Source organism: Molothrus ater, chromosome 11, assembly GCF_012460135.2.
Source record: "Molothrus ater isolate BHLD 08-10-18 breed brown headed cowbird chromosome 11, BPBGC_Mater_1.1, whole genome shotgun sequence".
NCBI lineage: Eukaryota > Metazoa > Chordata > Aves > Passeriformes > Icteridae > Molothrus > Molothrus ater.
The window spans coordinates 18,847,948-18,872,999 of NC_050488.2; the positions used below are offsets into that span (position 1 = coordinate 18,847,948).

General features: G+C 43.5%; 1 protein-coding gene across 3 annotated transcripts in view; it reads left to right on the forward strand.

The window, feature by feature from the left end:
* The first annotated feature begins 379 nt into the window (after window positions 1-379).
* Window positions 380-25,052, forward strand: part of CNTN6 (contactin 6) — a 130,374-nt gene continuing 105,701 nt past the window's right edge. For 2 of the 3 annotated variants that reach the window (XM_036391108.1, XM_036391110.1), the window contains exons 1-2: window positions 381-768; window positions 23,446-23,583. In XM_036391108.1, coding sequence (XP_036247001.1) covers window positions 23,529-23,583 — 55 coding nt within the window. In that variant the 5' untranslated portion in view covers window positions 381-768; window positions 23,446-23,528. Of the gene's footprint in view, window positions 769-23,445; window positions 23,584-25,052 lie in introns of all 3 variants that reach the window. The other variant, XM_036391111.2, reaches the window with a different exon arrangement.

A 25,052-nucleotide genomic window follows, 5' to 3' on the forward strand; every position in this document is an offset into this window, starting at 1 on the left:
TCCCAAGGGGGAAAATGGAAATCCAAGAAGGTTTGAAGTTCAATCAGAATTTATGTCTGTGCTTCTTTAGACAAGCAAGTCTCCCCTCCCTTTTTAAATTTAAATGTGTTCAATGTGTGACATAGGAAGGGGCAGTTGAGTGTTTGCAGAGGTCACTCAGGGCCGGGATGGGATTCAATGACAGCTCCCACCCCACAAGTGGAGTCTGACAGCATTCAGGACCCGGTTGTGGGGACCAGGACCAAACAAAACTATTCCCACTCCTGTTCCAAACCTAAGCCCAGTGCAGCGACCCAGTTTTTGAGGAGAGAGGTTTGTGATTACCTGACAGGAGCTCATATTTGTATGAGAGGAACAGCAAGAGCACATTTAATCTTTCATGCTCCGCTCTGACAGCTGCGCTTTCGCTCGCTCAGCTTTCCTGAAGGATGAGCCAGGCAGAGCTGATTTTTATACATCCCCAATTTCCAGACAGGGCTATGCACAAACTGTAGGAGCTGTTTGTCTGATTGAGGCACTAATTGTGTGGGCTCTGGCTGGAGCAGCGTGGGGAAGGCAGCGCGTTTCACGCTCGGCACCGGGGAAGAGCCACGCAACGCTGCGCGGATAAAAGGCTCGTGGTCCCAGCTGGGAAAACAGTTCCATTATCTCCCAGCTGCACAGACCTTCCACACGGCTCCGTTCTGCCTCGCTGAGCACCCTGCCTTGCTCAGAGCTCCAAAGAGTCCTGCAGGAGGTTGTGGAGACCCCGAGCCACGTCCCTGCTCTGTAAGTACAGGAGCGCGCTGGCTGCCGCGGTGTGGATGGTGCTGGGGAGCCGCGCTCGCTGGGCTGGGTTTTTATCCTTCCTCGCTCCTTTTCATTTGCATAAGGGGGAGAGAAGGGGGAAAACTGGCTGCTTTATTTCTCCTGCGTGCCTGGAAATGGCTGATGCTGCAAACGGGCGCATTCTGGGCAGGAAAGGAGGTGTGGGATGGATTTGTATGCGAGTGAGGGCGAGGCGAGCAGAGCCCAGACTGTGCTGGCCACAGGCACCACAGGTGCATCACTGAGGCTCTCACAGCTCCCTGCTGCAGTGAAACGGGCACACAGAGCATGACAGTGCTAATTCTGGCACTTCCAGATGACTTTCTGCAGCATATGAAAAGCTGGAGTGGGTAATGAGAGCCTAACCTCATTTCTGCCAGCTGCAGGTGGAAAAGCAATAAATATAAATCTGCAGGGAAATGTAGGTAAGTCCTAAAAGGAAAGTTTTTTTCCCTGTTGCTCATTTGAATCATCAGAGGAAAATATAAGGCAAGTTCACAGCCTGTACTGAACTTCGGGTCTGCACCCAAGGACCTGCAGGAGCGTTAGTTTGGGTGTTGTTATTTATTTACGCTGCATGACACAGCTTTAAAGGATGTGATACTTTATCAAAAGTTTGGGAAGTCTGTGCTTCCAGAAGCAAGTGCCTGACCAGAAGTTTCTGTTAAATCAGACATCCCCATGGTGCTTTTGGGGTGAATCCTTGGCTTCAGAGGGTTGTTGCACATGGAGAGGGTCTCCTCCAGCAGCTTCTGCAGGAGCAGGATGCTCCAAGCTGACAATTTCCTGCAGCACTTATGGAGCTGAATGATCAAGCAAGATGCAAACACTCTGCAAGTAACAGTTACTTGTCCTTTTATCAGCACTGCAACCCTTTGCAGATAAATATTGTGAGTCAAAATCCAAATATTTACTCCTTGAAGTAGCATTTCCACCTCCCCTTTTGTTTTTCTCCCCCAAGCAGAGGAGACTTGTGACTTCCACACTAAGTCCTGAAAGTTCTGAGGATTTTTCAGTGTGTGCCACTAAACCCTGCAGTGTTTGTAATTCCAGGCACCACAAATCCCCACAAATAACCCATCTCCATCAGCCAGCTTTGCCTGTGGTGCTCCAGAGGCACTGTGTCAGTGTTTCACATTCCACAAGTCTCTGCTTCGTGGGTTTTATGACACTAAAAAGTCCCAAATCAGTACCTCCATGAAGTCAGCAACAACCATAGATCACACTTTATCGTGGAAAAAAAGAAAAATAAAACCCCCCAATGTTTGCAGCTGTGGGTTTCAGATGCTGGTGAGGTACTGCTGGCCATGGATTACAAGTTTTACCTTCCATGCTGAGGATAAAATTATAAATTATCCATAACAACCTAAGTGCTTTAAATCAAGCAGGAGCCATGTCTCTTTTCCTTTGCTTCCAGCTTTATGACCACTATTAAAAAGGTTTGTGGTGCATAATAAGCTACCCTAAAATTAATTTCTTGCCATTGGAGCAAGTATTTCCCTCACAGAACAAGGTGCCAGTGTGCCCAAGGGGCCTTGAAACACAAAGCTGGGTGGCTCAAAGCACTATTTGTGTTTGTACTGAGAATTTTCATTGGAAGATATGTTGTGAGTATGTGGGGATGGATCAGCTCTATGAAACAGCATCAAATCTGTATTTTCCTCCCCAAAACTGCATGTTACAGTATTCCTTCTGTTAAAAACTGAGTTTATTGCAGGAGATTGCCACAGATTGGCCTCTGCTCACCTTCCTCAGGGACAAAAAGACACAAAAACCATCTTAATGGTGCCCTGCTTGTTCCCAGCCTCTCACCCTGTTTCTGCAGCAGGGGAGGCTCTTGCAGAGGAGGAAAACCAGCAAGTCTGGCCCAAAAAAAATCATTTATTCCTTCTTCCCAAGGGCTGAATTCAGGCTGGCCATAACTCTGTGCTTGGGGAAATTTGTAACTTCGTCTGTCTCCAGGAGAAGTGGAGACACAAAGAAATTCAGGCACAGTTTTACAGCTACAACTCCCTGCCTGGCAAAAACCATCCCTGGGACACACAAAAAACCCCAGGCACAGCAGAATGTAGGTGATTGGGTGACCCTGTTTGCAGCCAAAAACGATCAGGCTCCACAAGTCTCTTATTTACACAAAGGCTTTCCACAAGTGCAGAATATTCAAGGAAAAAAATGAACACCTTAAAAAGAGAACAAAGCATCTTCAAGTGCCCTAATCACAGTAAACAAGAGCAACCCCAACCAAAATAGATCTGGGCACTGTGCTTAACAATTCCCCATCTTTTGGAGGAATAAAAAACCACACAAGTGTGAGACAGAGCATCGGAGCTATGGAAACCCTACCTGGAGCTAGGAAAGTGCTAAACACACCAGGTCAGCACAGAGCAACGAGCCAGCAAGACATTTCTGCACAAGAATCCCTCATGGGGACTCGAACTGCTCAGTTTCAGAGGCTGGGGGAGAAGCAGTGAGGAAAAGCTGGGATTTTTCCATAGCTTTGTGCTCTCAGCTCTGTCTCCTCTCCTCCAAGGAGCTCCTGGTGCAGAAGCTCCAGCTGTGGCTTTTCCTGCTGGATGAGGAGCAGCTGCTCAGCACTTCCTGCTGCTTTTATTCTTGAGGGTATAGGGCCTTCTTCCCAAAATGTTTGGGGAAAAAATGATTGATCTGTCTTAATGCCCTTCCTGAAGGGGCTCCAGGAGAGCTGGAGAGGGACTGGGGACGAGGGATGGAGGGACAGGACACAGGAAATGGCTCCCACTGGGAAAATAATAGGTTTAGATGGGATATTGGGCAGGAATTGTTCCCCGTTGAGGTGGGAAGGGGCTGGGATGGAATTCCAGAGCAGCTGTGGCTGCCCCTGGATCCCTGGCAGTGCCCAAGGCCAGGCTGGACACTGGGGCTGGGAGTCCCCTGGGACAGTGGGAGGTGTCCCTGCCATGGCAGGGTGGGATGGGATGAGCTTTAAGGTCCCTTCCAACCCAAGAAATTTCACTATTAGATATCATCTCTTCATTAATTTTGGGGGTCTTTGTGTTCTGGGTTTCCTGTAAGAGTTCCAAGTCCAGAGTATGCAGTGCTGAGGGGAACACAGAGAGAGGGATGGGGAGGAAGGAGCTGGGGAGAAGAAGAACAATTTCCCTCACTTACACCCTCAGATGTATTTTTAGCCTATGAAGACCAGAAGGAAAGGACCAAGTGAGTCAGAAAGGCAGTTTGTTTTATTAAAATTCCTGACAGCGTCTGCTGTAATGCTCTTGTTAAAGGAGATGGAAAACATCAGAATGATGAGAGAAGCTGTGTTCTGTCCTTGCTCTTGGCACAACATAATAATATGGAAAGGAGTGGAATTGGTTTCCCAGGAACTGGTTTTATTGGCTATATCCAAACATGAATGACCCAGGTACACAAAAACCCTCCCCGGGGTTCTGAGCCAGCTCCCACCAGAGGCAGCTCAAACAAATAAAAACATTCTGCCTACTTTTCCTACTATAAATCCTTCCTTCTCTTCAGCACACCCTGATGTGATCACCAATAAGATCCATTTTTTTAATGAGATTCTTCAGAAAAAATATAAATGCTTTATATTTAGTAATGAATTCAGCTCTCCCATGGCTGCAACCAAAGCATGAGGATCCCAAATCCCTCTTTGTGGGGGTGCCTGCAAGGAATCTTTTATTAAAATTCTCTTATTAAACTTATAAACTTATCTCTTATCAATGGGGAGAGATTGTCTGGAAAACAAGGATCCTCTGCTGCAAAAAGGAGTGTAAATACCGAGTGTGTACCTGATTTTAATTCCCATCCCTGTGATTCACACTGGGAATGTAGAACTGGGCTGGGACAAAGTTCTGCACCAAGTTTCTCACTGAAATGAATGAATTTTCAGACATTCAGTGATTCTTTCTGCTTCAAACACACCTTTCCCACTGCCTGGTCTGTTGTGGGGTCAGGACACCAGGAATGGATCACAGAATGCTTGGCACTGCTCCTGAATCCCTGATGCTCTTCAGCCATTCAAATCCATTTCTCCCAGACGCTCCCTCAGCCACTTTGGTGTGTGCAGAACACGAGTGGTGCCTTTGGTGAGAGCAATGGGGATTAAAAGCACAGAAGTTTCTGCAACTTCATCTCTTCCAGCAGTTTCTGATAATCCTACCATGAAATTACAAAAGCAGCGGGACCAGAGCAAACCTCCCTGGAAATTGTACTCCCTCCATTTGGAAAGGAAGCCAGATAAGGTGGAGATTTTTATCAGCTAAATGAGAGAGCTGTGTCACATGGGCTACCCAGTGTCCCACCCCTCAGCTGAAAACCCTCAGTCAGGACAGGATTTGGGCTGGTGAGCCCTGGATCTGTGAATCCCTGCCTTTCCCAGCGTGTTGCAGCTTCCAAGGAGCTTGTCCTGGAGCCAAGGAAAGGAAAACAAACCCAAAATTCTGCACAGAGCCACACTGGGCACCCACACTGTGACCTCCATCCTGCAGAGCCGCTGGTTCTCACTCGTGCCTCAGTTTCCCTCCTCTGATCCATCAGCTGGCAGCCACTGTTCCACTGCCCCTGATGCTTTAAAGGGGGATAACCCTGGAGCTGTTTCACCCTGTTTTACCCCTGGCACTGGCATTGTCCCTGGCACTGCACATCCAGACTCTCCTCACACTGATCTGTCCTGCTCATTTCCCTCCTTTCCCCACGGATGGGGTTGTTTTCCTTTGGTTGGTAATAGCAGGGAAGCTCTGCAGGCCCCAGAGAGGGAATTTCTCGCCCAGAAATTGTTTTGTCTGCTGGTTTAGAGGGAGCACTTGGGCTGCACAGCGGGTTAGAGGTTTTACCCCTGTTAAAGTCACTTAAACTGCCACCTTTCCCTCAGCACTGATATCATTAGTGGTGACACATTGCTGCAGCCTCTCCACAGAGGTCACCCAGCCCTTTCTGGAGCTATCACACAAAGCTAAAAGCCATAAATATTATCTTTAACCCTCTCCTTTCCTGTGCTAAGCACAACTGCTGGAGGTACGGGTCTATTTCTTCCCTGAACACACCAAATCTATCAGTTAGGTTGGTATTTTCTGTCCTGGCTCAATTTTCCCACCCCAAAATCAAAAAAAAAAAAAAAAACCAATATTTGGTATAAAACTCTAATGCCTGGTCAGCTGCATTCCCATCTGTCTGTGAGGGCAGAGCCACAGGGGAAAGGCTTGTCAGAGGGATCTTACAAGAGAAATCTGTGTTTCAGTTTTTCATGAATTCCTTTGCAAAACCTGGGCTTAAAGGTGTCCCTGCCCATGGAAGGGGGTTGGGACAAGACTATGGTCTTTCCGATTCAAAGTGTTCTGTGATCCTCTGAAAAACTTTACATAAAAAGAAACAGGCTCCTTTTTTAAAAAAAGGAGAGAATTCCGTAGAGCTGAGTGTGCTCCAAATATTTGTTGTTGCTTTTTAAGTACCAAGCAGATTTTGAGCAGGATAAAGTCAGGCTAAAATCTGTGCAAAAATTGTCAGGAAAATCACCTGTGCCAGGCTGGAGGTGTGGTGAAGAAGAGTGAGGAGGTGGAGCCCCCATCCCTGGAGGTGAGGAAGAGTCAGGAGATGCAGCCCCCATCCCTGGAGGTGAGGAAGGGTGAGGAGGTGGAACCCCCATCTCTGGAGGTGAGGAAGGGTGAGGAGGTGCAGCCCCCATCCCTGGAGGTGTCCCAGGAAGGGCTGGAGGTGGAGCTCAGAGCTCTGGGCTGGGGACAAGGTGGGGATTGGGCACTGGATGATCTCAGAAGGATTTTCCAAGCTCAGAATCCCAGGATTCTGTGAAATGCCCTTGCTCAGGTGGGGCTCCCTGGGGCTGAGTCCAGGTCTCACACAGCCCTTCCTGTTCCCTGTGTGCTGAGCACAGAGCTGCATGTTTAATACACCATTTGGCCACTTTTCCATATTTTTTCCTGCTTGTTAATAGGATTACCCACCCCCTGTGCTGCTGCCATGCCCCAAACACGGTGCCAGGGCTGCTCCATCTCCCTCTCCATCCAGGTCTGACTCCATCTGAGCCATCACCTCAGCTCTCACTCAACTGCCTGGAGCAAAGGAGAATCCTGGCTTATGAACCTGCTCACAATTGCTGCAGTTCCAGCCAGGAATAAACTGTTCTTAACCTAAATACTCCTCTGAGGACACTGAGCTCGGGGGAAGAAGCATAACTGTGCTGTATCTGGTACAGGCAGGGATAAGTGAGCCTGGACACGCTGGATAAGTTGGGAAAGCAGCTGGAAAGAGAGGGGAGGGAAAGGAGAGCAGTGGTGAGCACAGCTGAACAATAATGACCACTTTAGAATGTAGTAAATGCAATGTTTCCAAATAAAACACAGGCTGTTGGAGCTACAAAGAATGAAAAGGCTGCCAAAGTGGAAGGTTTGTCCAAAGGCAGCCCAAAAAATACCTCAAGGAGAAGGGAAAGTCCAGGGTGTGAAAAGCCCTTCCATAGTGAGAGTGAGGCTGTGGTTGGGAGCAGCAGCCATGGAATAATCGATATGGCAAATTAAAGAGTAATAAAAATGATAGAGCAAAGTGGGCAAAGCTCAGTGGAAGAAGAGCTGGTGTGGAATTAAATTTACAGGGAAAAGATTTTTTTCACTTTAATGCAAAATGGCCACTAAGGTGAGCCAGGATCTACCACTGAATCTCAGGGAAATCCTGATAACAAGAGACTTCAGAGGCATTTTGGGATGCTCTGGGGAAAGCTGTGGGGAGTGCTGTTTGGAATTCCTCTGTACTTGAGGTATTTCAGCATTAATTGCACAGCTTTACTCATTTTCAAGTTAGTCTTACTGAAGGTGTTGAATAATGGATGATATTAAACTTTGGGTTTGGGATTCAAGGAATTGATTTGGAAGACATAGGTGAGACAGCCCCAAAATCAAACTTCTGTCAAAAATTAGCAGAATGAAAGTTACACTTGAAGTGCAAGAATTGAGAAGAAAAGCACCTTTCTCCCTGATTCAGGCAAAATAAAAATGACTAAGCCTGTCACGATTTTACCTCTTTGTCTGGCTGACTTTCTCAGCAAGATTGATTCCAAATCCAGCTAAGCCCTGAAAGGAATTAGCAGGAAACTGCTTTGTTGGAGGATGCTGAGGGCGTGGGTTGAGCAGCCAGGGAAGCAGCAGCAATACCCAAAAATAAAAGCCCAGCCCTGATTAACCAGGGGGCTCTGTTGGGCTCACTGGAGTGTGAGTAAACCATAAAACCTCTCACTGAAACCCACAGAGGCAAAAGCAACACTTTGAGGAAGCAAAAAAAGCAGGTGAGGAAGTTTGTGAGGCCATAAAATCAGAGAATACAGAATGGGAGGGATTTAGGGAGCATCCAGGGCCAGCCCTGCACAGCCCAAGGTGCAAGAGATGCCTCCAGGAAGGTGTCACTGCACCACCAGAGCTTTGGGTTAAACTCCTGCTTTCCTCTAAAGCCCAGCCTAACTCTGCACTTCTGCCAGAACCCAGGAAATTCCTCTGGCTGCCCTGGAGGACTCAGGACCCTGGCAGGGAGCTCAGAGACCTTGGCATGGAGTCAAAACCAACGGCGCCTTCCATTTTAGCCCTTGGAAAAAACAATTACCAACCTTCTATGAGGATTCACAAGCCAGGAAAGTTTAAGTAGAATGATAGTTAGTTTGTAATGAGATAGAAAAGTAGAATTTTGAGTTTTTAGAATGGGGGTTCAGAAGCCAGGATGGAGGGATTTGGGTGTGCCTTGTCCTTCTTCCTTCTTCTTCTTGGCCTCCATCTTCTGGGTGATGGTGGCACTTTTGGATGGGTTTAGAGTAGAAAATCACTGTCTAACATAGGTGATAGGTATTGGAAAATTATTGTAAATAATCTACATGTAGTTTTTAGTATAAAAAGATAACACTGCCCTGAGGTGGTCAGTGTGCCACAGACTGACCTGCTGGACAGACCTCAGCAGGTCAGGGAAAGGATGTCATAGATAACAGCAAATAAACAACCCTGAGAACCAGAACAGGAGAATCCTGACTCCTTCCTCAGCTGCCAGGTTGGGAACAGAGAGTCTCTGACACATCTTGGGGTCATCCTGACCACAGAGACTCCGAGACACTTCCAGCCCAGGCCGGGCTTGGAACGAGCAGGAGGAGCTGATCTCTTCTGAGCCACACACAGGGCAGGGGCAGGGGATCTCCAGGCTGTTCCCAGGAATTCACATTCTGCAGAGGTGTTTCACTGTTAAAGAAAAACCCTAATGGATGTTTCTGTTCTGCTTTTATTTCAGTGTTTTGGAGGAGCAGTAATGCTTTGGGTAAAATTCAAATCAATGCAAACTTCATAAGCCAATAAAATTTTATAGATGGTTATCCAATATGTAATTTGTTACACAATTTCTCTGTGGCTTCTGTTTATTGAGACATAAAGACTTTGCTTTTTTTAAGGCAGGTTTTATGTGAGGAGGGCATAAGAAGGAATAACCTTTCATACCTATTGTGCCAAAAAACTAAATTACTCTTAACCCAAACCATTAATCTTGTGGTGGCAGCCTAATGAGACCAAAGGAAACAGAAACAAACTGCCTGGAATCTTCTTGAAGGGACAACTTTTATTTCCACCAAGCCTGTGGCTGCCCAGGTTGGCCACATGGATGTCACAGTTGATAATATCAGATAATATCATAAAAAGTAATCCAGGAAAATGATGAGGGTATAAAGCTTGAGACAGGGATGAGTGTAGAAGAGATGTTCAGGTGTAGCTGCACACTCTGTTTATTTCCTGGCAGGAATTTCCTGCTGGATGTGAGTGATGGAGGGAAGGGAAGGAAGTCTGAGCAGCAGCCTGGGGGCTGCTCAAAGAGAAATCAGCTTGGCTTTGGTGATTGGGATCAGGAGGGCTGGGAAAGCTCTCAGGAAGAATGATCCCCACCCCAGTGAGGAAAATCACTGCAGTGCCTGGTGCTTATGACTAAGATGTTCTTTCTCTAATACAACTTTTCTCTCTGCAATATCCTTTGGCCTGTACACAACATCATTTTTCCCAGTGTAATTTCAAAGCAAAGGAAGAAAACTCGGGAGCAAATGCGACCTTTCTTTTTTATGTTTTATTTTTTGGAGCCAAACACACAAACATAAAAGGAGCTTTTACTCAGTAGGTCCTGCTTGAAGTATGAGTGCACTGACCTGGAGATACACACAGAGTAAAAGCCAATTTGAGGCTGTCTCATAAGTTAAGTGAAGCTCCAATCTTGGGGAATCTGATCTAAATCTTGCTGAAATCAGTGGGATGTGTTTCCCTTTCCCCGGGCTGGACCAGCCCTTGCACGCTGCTTATTATCTCCATTAATTCCTGGGTGATTTCCCCTCCACACAGTGCAGTTGTGGCTGTGGGATTTGCCTGGGGAAAGGAATTGAAGTACGTGGTGATGAACTTTTTTTTGGTTTGCCTATAAAAGAAAGAAAATCTAAAGATGGTGGTATTGTGATGAAGGAAGGATGAATTTGACTCCATGTTCTCAGAAGGCTAATTTATTATTTTTTGATACTATATTATATTAAAGAATGCTATACTATACTAAAGAATACAGAAAGGTACAGACAGAAGGATAAAAAGAAAATAATGAAAGCTTGTGACTCTTTCCAGAGCTTGGCCCTGATTGGCCAAAGAGTGAAAATAACCCACAGCAGAACCCAATGAAACAATCACCTGAGGGCAAACAATCTCCAAACACATTCCACATGTGAGCACAACACAGGAGAAGCAAATGAGATAATATTTGTTTTTATTTTTCTCCGAGGCTTCTCAGTTTCCCAGGAGAAAAATCCTGGGCAAAGAAATTTTTCAGAAAGTGTGAATGCCACAGAGTGGATCCCTTCAGACCCCAAACTTGCTATTTCCCTTAAAGGATGACAGATTTTTGTGAGAGGAGCAGACCAAGAGAGGAATAGACACAATCTGTGTGTTGCTCTTAGCACAGCAGTGGTGAAAAAAAAAAATGGATTTGTGTCATTATGAGGCAACAACATTGTTTTATGTGCCATGGGAAAAGGAGAAATAGTCCATTATTTAGATCAGCACCAGTAAATGGATGTTTTTGAGACTGAAAAGCAGGGCCATATCCTTCTTATCATCTCCATTCAATCTCCTAAACTCTTGCTGAACCTGTAACAGAGCCTGGGCTGCGAGAGGGAGCGAGCCAAGGCTCGGAGTGACACAGAGTGACACCAGCAGGAGTTATTAGAGGAATTTATGAGCACAATCAGACACAAGCATGACAAGAAGTTGGGGAAGAGCTGCAGTATCCAGGAAACAATCTGCATTATTAAGAGCAGAACTCCAGGGAAGGTGTGATGAGCTTGACAAAGTGCAGACACTTCACTTCGGGATCCTCCTCAAAGTCTCTCCCTCTAAACCAGAAACACTTTAAAGCCCATTAGAGACCAAACTCTATTTTGGGATTTTACCACAGCAGCTCCAAGGAAATGTGTAGAAACTCGATGATGGAGCAGATTGCAGGGATGTGAGCTGAAAATGAGGCTTTTACAGTGTTTTTTCTGCAGCTGGTGGGATGGGTTTGGTAGTCCTGGCGAAGCAGCAGGTTGGGGTTGGCCAAGGCTCCAGAGGTGGCTCTGAACTGGTGTCAGTGCTGGTGTGAAACTGGCCTGAACCTCTCTGAAATGGGGCATAACCAGCACAGCTTCCTGAGAGCTCAAAAACAGATTTGGAGATGAAACTTTATTGTTAAATATTTTAGATCCTCATCCCAGAGGTTGCATCTCTCCCAGAGAGGAAGGAGGGATGTAACCATGGGGTTTCATTGTTCAGGTTTACCAATCAAACTATGAATCAAAGGATTTTTTTTTTCCTTTTAATATGTAGCCCAAATGTAGCAAAACACCTAAATCCATCTTTTTCAGCTGATATGAGAGTGATCCTACAGCAAAGAATGCACCTGAAAATTTGTTAATTAGCAATTTCTGCTATGGAGTAGCCATTCCACAAAGCTGGCATTAGACAGACCCTGAAGCAGGGAGCTTAAATTCCAAAGACCCCTTAAATTCAATGTTTTCCTTGAACAAATCCTTATTTTTCTCTGGAATATTAGCAGTATTAAATCACCAGCCTCCAGTTTTGAAGGCAATTTATCTTGGGCACCTTTAAAAAGGAAGGGGAAATTTGGGATGTTGAACTGTTTTGTTTTTATCCATGTGGAAAATGAAAGTGTGACTCCTTGATAATGAATGCACTCATGGATTTCTTGGGACAGAACATTTTTTTTCTTGTTCTAAATGTGGTGGTTTGGACTTAAAACAAAGGACAACCTTTGTAAGAGGTTTGGTGAAATCATGTGCTTTAGTAGAGACTCCAAAAGGCAAAAGTTGCTTTTGATAAAGGATAAAGGAATGATAAGAGAATGAGGAAAGATCCCCTTTGCAGTGGAAAGACAGATTTTGATATTCTTCAATTCAATTGAACCAACAACTGTAGGAGTTTTCAACAAACAGTTTGATGCAGGAATGAAGCCAGAGAAATTTCACTTCTTGTGCCACCACAATGACACAAAATGGATTAAGGGTGCAGGAACTGCTTGGGAAGAACACAGAAACATGACATAAAAGTGGAAAGGCAAATACACAGCAGGGGATGAGAAGGGAGGGAGAAGCAGCTAAACATGGAATTTTCACCAGTTCCCTTTAATTGGCACAATAACATCATTCAAACCGTCAGGATTTTTCCCTCTGGAGATTTCTCTGGTTAATTTTGAGTTTTCCCTGCACTTTTCCTGGGTGCTCAGGACCGTGGTGGCAAGGGAATAATGGGAATGATTCCCAACAGCACCCACTTAAGCAGGAAAATCGTTTGCATCAGGACCTTGCCAAGCAAGGGCTCCTCAGAACGGCCTGGGGTGAGACAGCAGTGCTTAATTCACTTTTTCTTTTCTGTGTTAGAACAGATCATTTGGCATTGGCTCCTCTCAATTATTCTCTGTGATTCCAACAACATATTTTGGTGCATAAAGAGAGTGGAAATGAAAGCACTGAATAGAAGGGGATGAAAGAGGCTCCTTGGAGAGCTGATGTTAAAAGGCAACAGGTGAAAATCCTGTTAGATTGCAGTGTCCAGTTTAATGGATGAGGAAACAAAGCAGAAATGAAAAGGAAGTTCTGCCTCTGGAAAAAAAAAAAAATGCACTGCCAGGAGAAATCTCTTGCTAAATATTTATATCCAGTGCTGGCCTTTCACAGCCCTTCAGGTTTTTGAATTTTAGAATAGATTTATTTTAAATAACTGCATACATAAATAAGTGCATCCTAAATATACCTCTCTGTGTATTAGGAGACTCTAAGTAAAATTATTATTCTTATCATAAACCAGATAAATTTAAAAAGTTCTTCTTCCAAATAGATTTGGTCCTGGTTGCCAGCTGGTACAAATTTGTATTTTTCCACGAAGGTCAAGGTTTCCCTGCTCTCACCCTGGAGCAGCCAACCCTGTTTACCTGTTTAAAACCCAGAACTCCTCCAGAATAGCAAGTTCAAGTTCTTTAGTGTACCCAGGAAGGGAAAACTTTCCTAAATCTTGATTACTATTCCAGCTAACATTTTGCTTTCCTAACCTGTTCTGGGTTTGTAGGAATTGTCTGCTGCATATCCAGCAGATGCAAATGCATCAACCCCTGCGTGTGTGACTTGTTTGGAGTGCAGGGCAATTATCCAGGAATAAAATCAATTTCCAACAAATCATCTGCCATGTGCAAAGCAGGCCTCTAATAGTAATTAAAGTCATAAAATGGATTAATGTTTCTCTCTATCTCTTCCTTTTACCCACTGGTAAAAACAGCTCATACATGAGTTCTAGGAAAGAGCATGAACTGCAGAAGGAATTAATTAATGAGCAACAAATAATCACAAATCAATTAATTTTAGGCCTAGGATTACATCATGAATTTCAAGCAACTTGACGCAGTTGATAATGTGAAATGACTTTGGAGTGACTTTGAGGGAATTTAGATGTTCATATGGAACTTGTAACAAAAATAAAAACATGTTTAATGTATAAAAAGGAAAAAATACATAAGTCTTGTTTTATATACACCAAGACACTCTCTGTAATAAAATGAATCTCTGAAGTTGTACCTCTATTTAGCTCACATTGGCATGTTCTTCTCCAATACACTCAAATTCGCAGCTCATAATCAAGTTTTCTTCTCAAATTGCCAATTTAAATAAAAAAGAAAAAGTATATAAGTTATTCCCTGACTTGAAACACAACCATCTTCTCAAAATCTAAACAGTGGTTAATGTTAAAGTTGCTAAAGAAGGATATGGCTATTTATATTTATTCCATCCTAATAATTCAATAATTTTAATAGAGAACAGTGGAATTTCTGTTCACTCTGGGCAGAGAAGCTTTCCTGTTGGATTGAGTCTTTTTCTGACCCAGAGATGGGACAACTGAGAGGTATTTTAAAAACTTTTATTCCACTTTCAGTCTCATGTGAAGGGTGAGACAATACAGATGTTATAATTCACAATCAAAACCCAACTATTTCTTAATTTCAATACACTATAAATGTTCCTTGGCCTATCAGCTTTAGCCACACCATGCTGTAGATGCCTTAAAGCCAATCACCTAAAATCACCCCTTGTGGGTCCTATTACCATGCATCTTTCATTGTTCTATTTCCCCAAAGTACCTAGAGTTCTTTGCAAAGCTCTACAAATCCATTTCCAGCGCTTTCCCAGTTTCCAGTCCTTGTCCTTCCTCCTGCCTGGCGTGGCTGGTGTGGAGCAGCACCCAAAGGGCGTCCCCTTCACCCACCCAGTGCCTGGGCATCCCTCTTGGATCACCCAAACCCTTCTGGATTTTCCATGGGCGATCCTTCAGGAACTCCAGTTTGGTGTTGTTTAAAGGACTTCCTCCTCTTCCTCCTCTTTTCCTCCTCTTCCTCCTCTTCCTCCACTTCTTCCTCTTCCTCCTCTCTTCTGCATTCCACCAGCATCCAGCTCTGGAGCTCCAGCAGAGGAGGGAAATCATTTGTATTCCTCTTCCCATCTCCAGATCATCTTCATACCTGTCTAGACATTAAAGCAATCTGTTTGCTGCACTGATTATTCCACTTGGCTGTGTCCCCTCTCTTAAAATACATAGATTATGCTGAATTAAGTCCAATTTCATCCAGAAACCAACCGATTATTTTCTTCCTTTTCCTCATTATCCAAGAGATTCTAAATGATAGCAATAAACAGCAGCAGCATCACCAAGGAGGAAGGGGATGGGAAGGATCCTCATTTCACACTGAATCATTACTTGTTAAACAATAAGCCTTGAAATTAACTTTCCCTCCTGACACCCCTGCATGCACAAATGCAAATAAAATGATTACAGCCTTCATCTTGGGCAAAAAATAATGCTCATGGATGGTTCAGCTAATCTTAAAGTCACCCTGGAATTGCAGCCCTGCTTGCTCCTATTCATATTGGTTAGAATTCCACCTGATCATGGTTTAAATCCATGGTCACCCAGGTCAGCCCAGACCTAGTCCTGGCCACTTTATTTATGGCTGCACTGCAGTATATGGCTATTAAAAAACCAAATATTTCCTGACAGCTCTCGGGGGAAATCTACAGTTCATAATTTCCTTTCATGGTACTATTAATACTTCCTGACAGGCTGAAAGCCAGTTGTTAATAATCTGGAAGATTTCCAGGTCCTTGTCTAAAATTAGCTTCAGTTTCTTCACTTCTATTTTTTTTTTTTTTTTTTGGCAAATCTTAACCCTGATCCAGAAATTTCTGAGGCAGGAATGGCAGGTGGATGCCCTGGTCCCCTTTGTCCAAGCCTTGAACCGCCTGGTTCAAAAGAGCTTTTCTCCAACTCCAAAACTCCAGGGATGTTTTGCTCAACTCCACCTTCCCTTTGGGAAGAAAGTTTGGTGGATTGGTGAATTCTTTGTGTCCAGTGGAGAAAGAAATTGCCTTTTTGGTTTTTTTAAGGTGTTGTGAAGGCCACCAGCTGGAGGACCAGATGTGTAAGAAGTGCAGCAGCAAAAATAATAAATACTAAAGATACTGTTTATTTGAAAGGAGAGCCCCATAAAGATATCACAATGCCTTTAATATTGATTTTAATAAAAAGATCTGGGATATTGAATGTGAAGAAGCAAAAGATTAAACTGCCAACACCTAATAAGAGACTTTAGGGTGGCACAAATGAAAGCATTGCTGGGATATCAGGCTCTGAGAGAAACAACTGCTGCATGAGATCTTGAAAGAGATGAAGTCCTCAAGATATCACTGTAAAAGTTTATCAACAATTTCTTTATTAACCTCCATATCTCTGAAGAAACTTGCACACTGTTTTTTATGATATTTTCATTTTGATCCTCTTTTCACTGAAGAAATGGGAATTTTGCTGCTGACTTCAGTCAAAACAGAATCAATGTTTTTAATCATTATTACACTGATAATATTTGGAAGGAGGTTTTTCTTAAGCTTTCACTCATAGATATGAAGTAGATATTAAACTTTTCACCTGGGAAGAACAATGTGTGCTCTTCATTCCCAGTGCTTGGTGCCATCAAGATCTGCAGCTTTAGTGTTTGTGAACAAGTTAAAAGAAAAGTAATAATTGTTCAAAAGTGATATTATCAGATTTGGTAAATTTAACACTTTCAGATCTCTTCAAAAACTTCATTTCATAGTGTATTGTATTGAAAATTGATCCACACTTGCATTTCAGCCAGGCCTTGGAAGCATTTTTATCAGACTTTTTCCATCTCAGTGTTTGCTCAGTAATTGCTGCAGACTGTATCAAATGATTGGGAGAGAATCTTCTTCTTGTTGTTGGAAATGATCTTCATGATGAAAACTAAATTCTAATTCACATGGAAAATGCTCTCTCCTGTAGTTCCCACAAATCTCTGAGGGCTGAACTGATGCTTTCATCCCACCAACACTTCCAGGACAGATTTCACACAGCTGTTGGAGGTGCATTCCCACTTATTTAGGGATTAAAATGAGAGCAGCACTGTTTTAGCCAAAAAATGAGCAATCAGCCCTTTCAGGCTGATTACTGGCATTGCACAGTGCATAAATTTTTAAAAAAGGGTGTCAAAATACAGCTCCAAATGTGGTTGTGTGAGAAACCTGCACCTGGGTTCAGCACAAGGGCTGGGATTGGGTTATTCTCCATTATATTCATTATCACTTAAGCACTTTGCTGTTGAAAGACTTTTTAATGCTGATTTGTCAACAGCACAGCCCACTGGGGTTTCTACCTTTCATCTTTGTATTTGGGTTAAGTACAGCAAATTCTCTCACTGGCTCTTGCCTGTGCAGACAGGGTTATTTACAGCTGGGAATGCCACAAAATGTTTGGCCACTGCACTGAAGCAGTGCAGATACTCATGAAAGAATGGATGAATGAAAGAATGGCACTCCCTGAGACCTTTCCAGCAGTTCCAGTGGGATCCTGAAGCACTTGGACACGTTCTGCTGTGAAAATAAGAACACAGGGAAAAAAAAATCAAAATAATTTTAAAGATATTTAAATCCTGATGTGTCTTGTTAAAGAACATGTGAATCCTGACAAGGATGTTTAGAATCATGGAATGGGTTGGGTTGGAAAGGATCTTAAAGCCCATGCAGTGACACCCCTGCCATGGGCAGGGACAGCTTCTGATGCCCTGTGCAGGCTGCCCTAGAGCAGAGGCTGGGCAGAGCTCCAGAATAAAGCAGGGATTCATTCAAAGCATCTCCTCCATGGATCCACCTTGGGCAGCACAAGAGCCCAGCCAGGGCTGCACCCAAGATGAACCAAAATAGACACAAAATGAACCCAAGATGAACCAAAATGGCCCCAAAATGAACCCAAGATGAACCAAAATGGCCCCAAAATGCACGGCCGGGCACGGGCTCTGTCCCTGGGATCAGTTCTGCTCCATTTGCACCTTGCAGTTCATTGTCCCATTCCAGCTTTAGCCCCTGCAGTCCCATCCTTGTTTTTCTCTCTCCAGCCCACGGGGTTTGTGCTCTTGGGCTGAGATTTGGGTCATTTGTCCTTGGTGCCCAGCTGGAGCAGGAATTGTTTTGTGTCCCTGCTCTGTGCACAGAGCTCACCATGCCCTGATGTGAAGCTCAGACCCACACACTAAAGCAGCACAGAATGTGAAAAATAGAAAAGCTAAACCTGAGGCATCACTTCCACTATTCCAGGCTGCTCCAAGCTCCATCCAACCTGGCCTTGGGCACTTCCAGGGATGTGGATCCCCAAATTCCCCATGTCAGGACCATTTCAATGCTGCAGAATCCATCTGGGACAGTGAGTGAGGCCTCATCAGACACCAGAGCAAAGTCCATCCCATTTCTCCTCAAATGTCCTAATGTGGGGAGTTTAAGGCACCAAAAGGCTCTGTAGTGTCCCACCATGTAGGATCTCAATGTCACCTGAAACACAACGAGCTGTTTGCTCGGAGTTAGGAAAATGTTTTGAAAACACAAGATTTAAACCCTCCCCGAAGGCTTTATGCACTGAATTTGAATTGCAAATGAGCCCCAATATTTTCAGTTTCCCTCGGAAAAGTAAGCAATAGCAGTCAGGAGTGAAAACCAAATGCAAACCCAAGTCCTTTTGTGAGAGAGGAAAAACAGGAGCGATCGGTATCGGAAACCTTTGTTAAATAGCACGGGGTGCTTCTCTCCCTCAAAATATGGTTCAATAATTCTAAATAAGCATGAGAACTCCAACAGCATACGTAAATCTTGCTGGAGCCTGGCAAACTGGTCGCTTCTGCTCCTGCTCTGGTAGCTGCAAGTGTTTGCTATTCACTCTGCTATGGATATCTGGAAAATAGTTTGAGTGCAGAAAGCGCCTCAGGGATAAAAAGTTTGAAAAGAAAAATGTAGCTGTATATCATTGGCATTCATGAGAAAATTCACATTAGATGCCTTGGAATCAGGTGCTCAGGAGACAATAGAGAGATCAGGAGCAATGGTGTGCCAGGAATGCAAGCCTGGCTGGGACAGACTTATTTCCTGGCACATGAGGAATACAAAAGTGTGGAAGGCCAAATTCAAAAGATAATAGAGATGTGTGGAAGCTGGTGGGAGGGAAAGCTGAGGCTGCAGAATAAAAGGGCTGTGCATGCACTCTCTGGATTAGAGCCTTTCTCTCCACATTTCCATTCCTTTCTTCTGCCATACAGATCTCATCCTATAGGTGGTTCCACCAATAAACCTGGAGTGAAGCTCCCCCACCAGCACCACTGTGGCATTTGGCTCCAAATCCCTGTTGTTATACTTTTTTTTTTTTTTTTTTTCCCACCAGGTCAAAAAGTTGCTCTTTCTGCAAACAAAGCTACATTTTGCCACGGGTAAAAATGTCAATTTGCTGGAATTTAGCTAAGAGCAAAATCTCATCATTCCCAGGGCCTGACAGGTTTTACCCCAGTTCAATGTCACATCACCACCTGAACCAACTTTTACTTGCAGAAAACTTAACAGAAAATTGTGGCCGAAGAGGGAAATGGGACCCATTTTCATGAAAATTCACATGACACCAGAAGAGCACTTTTGTCTTTTGTTACAGATTTGGTCTTGTAAATATTTTGTTACTCAAAAAATAAATGGTTGTAGAAATTAAAGGTCTTGAAAACCAAAGCCTCAGCACCAGGTTGGGCTCAGTAAAGAACAAGACATTAGCAGTTAAATTAATGTGTTAAATATATGTCAGATTATTTTAATTAATAAATGAATCCACAGCCTGTTCCCTTGTAAATTCCAAGGAAAAGAGCAGTACAACCGCAACCTCCAGCCCCACAACAAGCCAGCCTTTCCCTCCGTGTGCTAAGGGCCAAGTCAACACTCAAATCCCATTTTTGACTGAATTTTTCAATATCCCAGATGTCCAGGAGGGAATGTTTCATGACAGCAATAGTTTTGTGTACTTCCTTTCCAATATTACCCAGAGTGTCTGCAAGGAGGAGCAGGTGCAGCTCAGCCCATCCACACAGAGCCATTGCTGACCTGGGAATTTTATCCTCCTTCTTCCATTTATTCACCTCCTGGATATCCCTGTGAGTCCCACACATTTGGATGTCCCAGGAGCAAATACCTCTCCTTCCTCTCACATCAGAGATGAAAATGACAGGTATAAAGTATCTGAGGACTGAGTTCTTTCCTATGGACTTGTTTTCTCTAATGGGAAAACAACAAAAAATGATGTTGCCTCCTTCTGTAACAAACATATTTGTATAAATTACATCCTGCTGACAAATGGACACACAATCAGGATTTTGAGGGGGAAATGTAATGCTTCCCCCATGATCATATTTAACATATTTTGTTTTCCATCCATCTCTCTGCTCAAACCATGGCATAACAATTAGAATAAGTGATAGCAGCACATCCAGGAAACAAAGGGTATGATGGCAGAATTTATCTTGTTACATTTCTTGATTTAACGCCAGTCTGGGATTTCTAGTCTGAACCAGACTTTTCTTATGCTATAAATATTTCAGTTTTTTCATTTATTCTTGATTTAGTTTGACAGTAAATAATCCCATGGAAGCAGCTGTTGGAAAGATGTTGTAAAAAATATTAAGTGCCTGCTCGCCAGTTCAGTCCTTGTGTATGTCAAAGGGAAGGGAATAAAACAGTTGGGTAACTTAAAGGAAATATTTGTGTGTGTGTGTGTGTTTGTGTGTGTATATTTACAGTAATGCCCCATAATTTGCAGTCCTAGGAGCAGAAGAATTACAGTTCTGAGGATTGATCAATTCCTTCTATGAATACAAAGAGTTTGGGTTGTGTATTCTGGATTTTGGCAGCTGCAGGTTCTTGTTTCAGGGTTCCAAAAACTCATCCAGAACCCATCAAGAGGAGAATAGAAAGCAGGGATGGTTTCAAAAGGATATTTCCTTGCAAAAAAAAAAAGGGATCTGTCCTCTTGGAAAAGGCAGAGTCTGGCCAGTTATTTGGCTTTTATTGGTTATTTTTTGTTTGGAATATTTTTTGTTTGGAATATTATCAGGAAGCATGTGAGTAACTCTGGAGGGTCTAAGTCCATTCCCAATTTTCTTTGGTAACTCTTGCACCTTTAGAAGGGATTTCTGCACTAAAATAAATCACACACACCCAATGTGGAAGGAGCAGAAACTGGATATATTTGAGAGATCTTGAGGAAAAGGGTTTGGGTGGGACCAGCACTGGGAGGTGCTCCCTGTCCAAGAGAACAACCACAGAAAAATCCCCAGCACAGGAGGGGAATCCAGATTGAAATGCCAAGGAAAACACGTGGGAATGTGCAAAATTCGAGGCAATAACTTCAGCAAAAGGGGATAAATTGCAGAAAAACGCTGGTCGTTATCTGCTAACAGCCAACTTGGCACCCACCAGGATGATTTGTCAGCAAATGGGAAATTTGAGCCTCCTCACCCTGGGGTGCTGCTCTACACAGGCCCTGGGTGCTTGGGGAATCTTCTCCCTCCTCCAGGGAAAAAATCTAAAACTGGGACAGGTAAAGTCACAAAATTAATACAGGAGGAATGGGATGATATCTAAGTAATTAATTAAAATCCTAACTTACATTTTTTGATCTGAAGGGATACATTCTGTTCATGAAGGACGAGAGAAAACAAATTTAAAGAGGGTGTATTTTTTTTTTTTTGTCTCAGATATCACAGATATGTACACGAGCTTCAAGACAAATATTGACAAGCAGGAGAGAGGGTGTGAAATAAATATGATGTGATTGAATAAGGGAAAGCACCAGGTTTCCCACTGAAGCAGAAACAATCAATGCCTACCTTCAGTATCACCAGGTGGTTTAAAGGAGGGGTGGGAGTGGAACCTGGACTGAAGGCAAGTGTTCTAAAACAGCACCCAAAAGTATTAAAAAGGGAAGGAAATCTTGATTGAGGCTGTTTAGGTGCAGTTGCTGCCACTTTGGGCAGGGTTGATATATAAAGGTACGACCCAGCTCATCCTTCTCTGTTTCTACTTCGACAGAATTAGAATTTAATACTTTTTAATCCTTTTCCTTTCAAACACTTATAAATTTTGCAAATGTTCTTCAGTAGATCACAGCTGTGTGTGAAGTAGGACATCATGAAAAGCTAAAAGAAACTCTGGGGTTTTTCCATCCTCTTTTGCCAAAATTTAGAAGCTTGTCAAGTTTTGATCATTCCTCAGGATTTTAACTGTCTCCCTTGAGACCACCTGCATTTGTAGAGTTGAAGTTTATAGAAAATATTAACAAAATTAAGTCCCTTAGAGAAGTGGGATGGCTTCCAGAAGATTTGGATTTCTTAATTTTCTAAAAAACATCTCTCTCACTCCTATGAGCAATAAGTTCCAGGGCAACCCTGGATGAGATCTTTTCACGCTGCTGTGAAAAATGAGACAAGTGAGAAGAGAATATGGATCCATAAGTGTGCCTCATAATTGTAATTTCTCTGTGGAAAATTTTCAGCACTTAAAAGGTTTGGAATGATTTTACAATTTTGTAAACTCATTTTATTAAGTGATTTCTGGTTTCAGCTGCTTCATGAACTGATCCCCCACAGTAAATCACTCGTTTGCCCTTTGGGAGTATAGGCCAAACAGATACTTTTTCCTGGCTTAATTCATCATCTGTTGACTGAAATGTCAAAGGAAATTAGAGATAATTGTTATGTAAATCCTTACTGGGGATGGTTCATTTCTGAAGGATCAAACTTCCCCCAGAAAAGGTGGTTTTGTGTTTTTACATGGGGTGTGCGTGACATTGTGATCCCTTCTCCTCCCCTGAGATCAATGATTGGTCACACATTCACCAAAGGATCCTGCCTGGGATCAGAGCCCCACCACCATGGAATCTTGGAATCCCAGACTGGTTTGGGTTGGGAGGGACCCTAAATCCCACCCAGTGCCACCCCAGCCATGGCAGGGACACCTCCCGCTGTCCCAGGCTGTGGAATGTCCCCCCCCAATGTCCAGCCTGGCCTTGGGCACTGCCAGGGATCCAGGGGCAGATTCTGGGAATTCCATCCCAGCCCCTGCCCACCCTGCCAGGGAACAATTCCCCATTCCCAATCTCCCACCCATCCCTGCCCTCTGGCAGTGGGAGCCATTCCCTGGCTCCTGTCCCTCCAGGCCTTGTCCCCAGTCCCTCTGCAGCTCTCCTGGAGCCCCTTCAGGCCCTGCCAGGGGCTCTGAGCTCTCCCTGGAGCTTCTCCTCTCCAGGTGAACATTCCCAGCTCTCCCAGCCTGGCTCCAGAGGGGGCTCCTTTGATAGAGCAAGAAATATCTTAAAATTTGATAAACGTTTAGGAGTTGAAGAAAGCTCATTTTTCCAAACACCTTTTCTTCCATCCCAGCACTGTCTGGCAGAGGGACAGGCAGATTTTTCTTTCCTACTTGGAGAAACTCCCTCCCATCCAAGAGGTCTCTGTGTCACATGGAGGGGATGGGAGGAACCCCAACATTACCTGTGATTTTCATTCCAGCTTTGTGTCATTTTGGAATTATTTTTGTGCCAGGACGATCCTATCCTATTGCATTCGTAGTGCCTGAGTCTCCAAAAGGGGCAGCAGAAGGTGATTTAACCTGGGGGAGTTTTGGGGTATTGATTTGGAGTCTGTACTTTAATTGCCCAATATCTCTTCCTGTTTTTGCAGAATATCCAGGTAGTCACAGGAAGACACACTTTACTTTCTTCCACTGATTGGATGGGAGGAATTTTTGACCTTGGAAAGTGGAGATGGTGTTGCTATGGAAACTAATAAGCCTGCTGCCATTCATGAGCTGCAGCACAGGTAAAGTGTTCCACTATTAGTGTTTGTGATTGATAAATCTCTGTCAGCGTCATAGTTCCTGGAGAAAGGAGAAGCAATTACCAGAATTAACAGCCCTTTTTTGTATGAACAAGTGACTAAGGAGCTTTTCATTAGGACACACTTTAATTTTAAACAACTCCAGGTGCTGTCTTTGAACCAGAAAAGTACTTTTCAGGAGCATAAGAAAGCTGGAATCCAGGTAATAGCTTCAAAAAATAGTCTAAGCTGTAACAGTAAGAAAGAAAAACGATTGTTACTTGGGTGACAACGTCATGAAAACATTTCTTGGCCACAGTATCAGCAAACGAAGCTGGATTGAAAACCAGACCAGCTTGGGAGCACTGAATTCATGGTTTGGATTCCACATTGCATATCACACCCTCTCCAAGTGCTTCCATGCAAGTGAAGTGTCTTTAAATCACAGTTAACTGGAAGGCAAATTAAAATATTTATTTATGAAGGGTGAGAATCATAAGGACTGTCAATATAAATGCACAAAAAGGAAGGAAAATCTTGCTTAAAGCCCATAGCAAATGCAATGAAAAGGGAGTGGTGATGGACTGTCATCCTCCCACCCTGACACTCCTCAGGCTGGGATCAGAGGACAAAATGTGCTTGGAGCAAGCAGGAATGCTTCCCCCCATTCTCCTTCTTGAGTATCCCCTGTGTTTATTTAAAATATCGACAGTTTGTAGCACATTGTGAGGTAAAATGTTCATTTCTGCCTGGCTGGGCATTGCTCACAGTGAGGGTTTGGTATTCTGAGTTCACTCCTGCTCTGAACCTTTCCTCTAATTAAAAGCATATAACTTGACAATGCTGCTTCATAGAGCCATAAAGATGGGATTAGCTCATGTGGCTCATTACAGCCTCCTCTCCAAACAGGCACTGAGTGGGAACTGAACTCTTTGAGGTTCTAATGAATTTGGGGATGGACTGACCCTTCACACTTGGCTGTGATAGAAACCATGACAACTGACTTTTGTCTCCAATTAATGCATTGAACTCTAAATAGCCAGGATATTACTCATGTACTTACAAGGAAATTGTATTAAAGTAACCTCAAATGGTACTTAAATTAATTATGTAGTGCATGAGTCAGCAGCTGTTTGAAGTGAAGAAACAGAGCAGAGGGCAGACTTCAGTACCATTTTAAAATACAATTTAAATGAACCTCGATGCTGTTTTATCTAAATGTGAAATGTAAACCTCAGGATAAAAAAAAAAAGCAAATCTCAGGATCAGACTTTCTGTTAAATCAATACAAAGTTGCTATTTCAGTAACAAACAGCCAGCATATTAAAGACTAAAAACCTTGGACTATATAAAATATTGTGATATATAAAATATTCCAAGTGAGCAGTCGCTCATTTAAGCCCAGCTTTGCTGAACTAATCTCAACAACCACTAGGATCCAAATGTTCCCTTTAATTCCTCATTGTCCCACT